The sequence below is a fragment of the Parasteatoda tepidariorum genome, chromosome 5, assembly GCF_043381705.1.
Source record: "Parasteatoda tepidariorum isolate YZ-2023 chromosome 5, CAS_Ptep_4.0, whole genome shotgun sequence".
In the NCBI taxonomy this organism is placed as follows: domain Eukaryota; kingdom Metazoa; phylum Arthropoda; class Arachnida; order Araneae; family Theridiidae; genus Parasteatoda; species Parasteatoda tepidariorum.
In genome coordinates, this window is record NC_092208.1 from 72,051,678 (window position 1) to 72,056,340 (window position 4,663).

General features: G+C 31.1%; 1 protein-coding gene across 1 annotated transcript in view; it reads right to left on the reverse strand.

Annotated features, from left to right (window-relative positions):
• Positions 1–701: 701 nt before the first annotated feature.
• The window catches only part of LOC139425598 (uncharacterized), a gene marked incomplete at its 5' end in the record, with an annotated part of 8,884 nt that continues 4,922 nt past the window's right edge, over positions 702–4,663 (reverse strand). Inside the window, 4 exon segments of the mRNA XM_071180904.1 lie at positions 702–831; positions 2,479–2,534; positions 3,985–4,029; positions 4,108–4,155. Of these exon segments, the coding sequence (XP_071037005.1) occupies positions 819–831; positions 2,479–2,534; positions 3,985–4,029; positions 4,108–4,155 (162 nt within the window).

A 4,663-nucleotide genomic window follows, 5' to 3' on the forward strand; every position in this document is an offset into this window, starting at 1 on the left:
TTTGCTATTTTGACGGGGATTCGCTTCAAAATACGCATAGCGCTCAACGTGTTGAAAGTGTCCAAAATTACTTTGCTAGAAATCGTTTGCTATTTTGACGGGGATTCGCTTCAAAATACGCATAGCGCTCAACGTGTTGAAAGTGTCCAAAATTACTTTGCTAGAAATCGTTTGCTATTTTGACGGGGATTCGCTTCAAAATACGCATAGCGCTCAACGTGTTGAAAGTGTCCAAAATTACTTTGCTAGAAATTGTTTGCTATTTTGACGGGGATTCGCTTCAAAATACGCATAGCGCTCAACGTGTTGAAAGTGTCCAAAATTACTTTGCTTGAAATTGTTTGCTATTTTGACGGGGATTCGCTTCAAAATACGCATAGCGCTCAACGTGTTGAAAGTGTCCAAAATTACTTTGCTTGAAATTGTTTGCTATTTTGACGGGGATTCGCTTCAAAATACGCATAGCGCTCAACGTGTTGAAAGTGTCCAAAATTACTTTGCTTGAAATTGTTTGCTATTTTGACGGGGATTCGCTTCAAAATACGCATAGCGCTCAACGTGTTGAAAGTGTTATATACACAATGTGAGTGGGAAGGTAGAAAATACTTTGATGCATTATTGACATTGTTTTACTATTACTTTCATTATTGTGTTTTGAATAAAATAATTTCTTTCTTCAGGAGGTTCAGTATTTAATATATTTTTTATTAATCGTTTAAATTACATAATTCATTTATTATTCTTTTAAAATTTTATGTTTTTTTTCTTTCTCTTTCATGCAAAGGCACCTGAACTCCTTTTATTTTTTTCCTTGTCCATCAGCCCAAGTCACTGAAATAGAAAAATAAGAATAGTATTTTATATTCTGCATTAAAATAGAGTGTTTCTTTCTTTTTTTGCTTAAAAATTATTTTTCAGTACATTTTCTTTTTGAATTTTTTATAATTATCTTTTGCAGAGTATTAAAATTTCCTATTTAGTCAAATAGCATGACATAAGTTTCGAAAGGGTAAAGGCAATAAATGTCTTGGTGGCAAGGAAGTAATAAGCCACACTTTTTTCTAAAAGTGATATTTTTTATGAAATTTCACCTTAGTATGGTTTCCTGAGAAGTACTTCGCAAGTTTCCTTAATTTTAGCTAGATGACGATTGATTCACAGAAGCATCTTATTGCCTTCATGTCTATCATGTTTCAATCAAAAATCCTCTTCTAAAAATGTTGAAAATGTAGGTTATCATTTGTATTACCTAAAACCCATCGAATAATTTATTCTCATTCATTCTTTCAAATCATTCATTTCAAATAATTTATTCTCAAAATAATTCATTCCTTTGAAGAATAAATTCATTTTTGCATTTATGGAGTGATTATCCTCCAAAACACGTTGAGAATCTAAGTTTCTCTTTTAAAACTTTTTATTCATTCATCATTTAGAATCAAATGAAAAATAAAACCAACTTCACATGAAAATCAATGGAGGCCACAATTTTTTCGGTAAGTTTCTTGATGACTACACAGCCTTGAATACGTTGAGTTCTGCTTCCACTTTGTACATTCCGTCAAAGCCGCCTCAGTCATCGGTGACTGATTTTGAACATTCCGTTTAAGCCGAGGTCAGTCATCGGTGACTGATTCTGACCGTTCTGTCTAGACCACGTCAGTCCACCTCCTAGAAAGGGGAACACCTCAACAACTGATCAATTTAGTAGTCCGACGTAACGAACGTAAACTGTGCAAGGGCGAAAAATAAGAAAGATGTCAATACGTTTGGACTACTAAAGGATCAAATTTCTTGTTTATGGTAACCCGTAACCCGTACTTATGGTGACCCGTTTCATTCAGGTCATGTAAGTTATTGATGACTGTAGGTATAAGATACGAATAAACTAAATAATTTAACATTATTTTAAGCAATTACTGAAAATACGTTTAAAATTTACTTTTTATGACAAATCAAATTTTATTAATTTCAATCTGATAGCAGTGCGCATCGTATTGCTACACCACAATACGAGAGCTTCTAAGCAGCAAATGCGGCCTGACGGGGATTCACTTCAAAATACGCATAGCGCTCAACGTGTTGAAAGTGTCCAAAATTACTTTGCTTGAAATTGTTTGCTATTTTGACGGGGATTCGCTTCAAAATACGCATAGCGCTCAACGTGTTGAAAGTGTCCAAAATTACTTTGCTTGAAATCATTTGCTATTTTGACGGGGATTCGCTTCAAAATACGCATAGCGCTCAACGTGTTGAAAGTGTCCAAAATTACTTTGCTAGAAATCGTTTGCTATTTTGACGGGGATTCGCTTCAAAATACGCATAGCGCTCAACGTGTTGAAAGTGTCCAAAATTACTTTGCTTGAAATTGTTTGCTGTTTTTTACTTTTTTACGAACAGCGGAGTTTTTAAACCTTTTGGGAGATATGCCATTGTCCCTACAGATTTTAAAACACCCAAAATTAAAGTGTGAGTTACCTTTTGCAATAAGTGGGAAATGCCAAGCAAAAACTAACCATTGGACTGAAACATGCCTGAAAAGGAAAATATTATGAAAATTGAAATATTGTATTTTAATTAGTTTACAAGCATTGAAAAGTTAAAAGTTCTAACGAAAATAGCATCTTAAAACAAAAAAATCTTTCTAAATACAAGGGCTCACAAAATTGAGTATATTCTAATTTTGTGTTCGTATAAAAGTAACGAATAGAAAAATCAGAAAACTGTGTGTTAATATAGGAGATGCATACTTAAATAAAATATTTGTATCGCTCTCAATTAAAAGGTAAGCAGCTCTAGAGTTTTCGAAAAAAATTATTTTTGATGAACCTGGGAAATAAAAACACTTTTATATATTTATTTCCCAGATTTCATCAAAAGGTTTCGTTATGTCCTGGGTAATAACGAAAATAGCAAAAACAAAAATCTCTCTAAATAGAAGTTGAGTAAGTAAAAGTTGAGGCTAAAATTGAGTATACACCATCTGTCTTAGAATAAACAGGGAATAAAGAAATATAAAAATCTGAAAATAATAGTGAATTGTATGTTAATATGAGAGATGCATAATTAAACGGGATCTACATTCGCCATTTTGAATTTTTGGTAAAATATTGGATTTGCCTTTTTTTTAATTATTTTTTTGTGTTTAGAAAAATTTAGATGATTGCGTATTATCGACAGTTCAATACATTAAAAAAAAATGTGGAAAATTGAGGGTTCGTGAATTTCTTTTAATTGAATTTTTCTTAAGATTTATTATATGATTTGTAGTTATGAGTAAGTAATTTAAACTAACACGGTTCTAAGATTTTTTTTTAAAATTTAATTTTTTATAGTTTTAAATGAAAAAAGTCGTTCATGATTTGGTGGAAACTAAAAATTTCTTTTAACATTAATTGCACAAAATAAAGATATTTGTTAAAAGTCTAAAGACAGACAACTACTACAATTTAAATACCCTTTAAAAACTGCTGATTGCGGAATTGTATTGTTTTAACATTTTGTCAGAAAACATTTATAAGGAATCTGGAATTGCGCAGGTTTTGTATCTTAATTCCTGATTAAGTGGCGGTCTTGTATTTTACCTGTATGGTAAGATGCCGTTAAACGGAGTAAATATCAAACATTAGATTATTTGTGAAAATTCAGTAAATAGCAACAAAAGCATATTTAAGTATTTTCTACCTCATCTTCACCCCTTCGACAATTAGAGGGAAGAGATTTTAAATAAAATATTTGTTTCGCTTTCAATCAAAAGCTAAGCTGCTCTAGCAGTTATCAAAAATTATTTTCGGTGAATCTGGGAATGAGAGATATCATAAAATAAAAATCCTACTTTGGCTTTTGTTTTGACCAATACAATATTTTTTTTAAGGAATTATTGATCTAATATTTTTAAGACAACAGCTGAAGAAAGAAGAGAATAAAAACTCAATTTCGGGAAATCTCATAATTCATTAAGGAAGAACTTAAATTTTAACTTACTCTAAATTTCTCAACATCTTCGGTTGACTCAGGATCAGTGGCAAACTGAAAATAAGTAAATGTTTAAAATATCTTTTTTTTTAATGCGTAAAAATTGTGTTCAATTTTAGAGAGAATACTTACGTCATATGCAAATATGTCTCCAGTTTCCAGAATGCAATTTGACGATGTCTGAAAAAATGGAAAAAAATATGCTTTCAAAACTGTTTCTGGTCTTAGAAAAAATTGTTTTCAAACTTAAATTTATTTTTTTTTGAAACTGGAGTTTTGAAAAAAGCCATTTATAATAGGCTTTTTATAACTAAAACTTAAAAAAAGCAGCAAAAGCCATACTTTATCATATGCATCAGAGGTCCCCAACCTTTTTGTACCTAAGAGCAAATACTAGAATATCGGTCGAATGGCGGGCACCATTTATTTTTTTAAGATAAATTCATAGTTGATAGATATAGGTAATAATACACACTACCATAGATGGCAGTACTTTTACTTTCGTTACTTGTACCGCCGGTACAAGTAAAAAGTAAGTACTTTTACTTGTACTTCGTTACTTTTTAAATTTAGTACTTTTACTTGTACTTTCGTTACTTTTTTAGGGAAAAAGTACAAGTATTTGTAACGGAAATGTCGAATGAAATCGTTACTTTTTTCTAAAACTCGGTAAGCTTTCTAAAAAAAA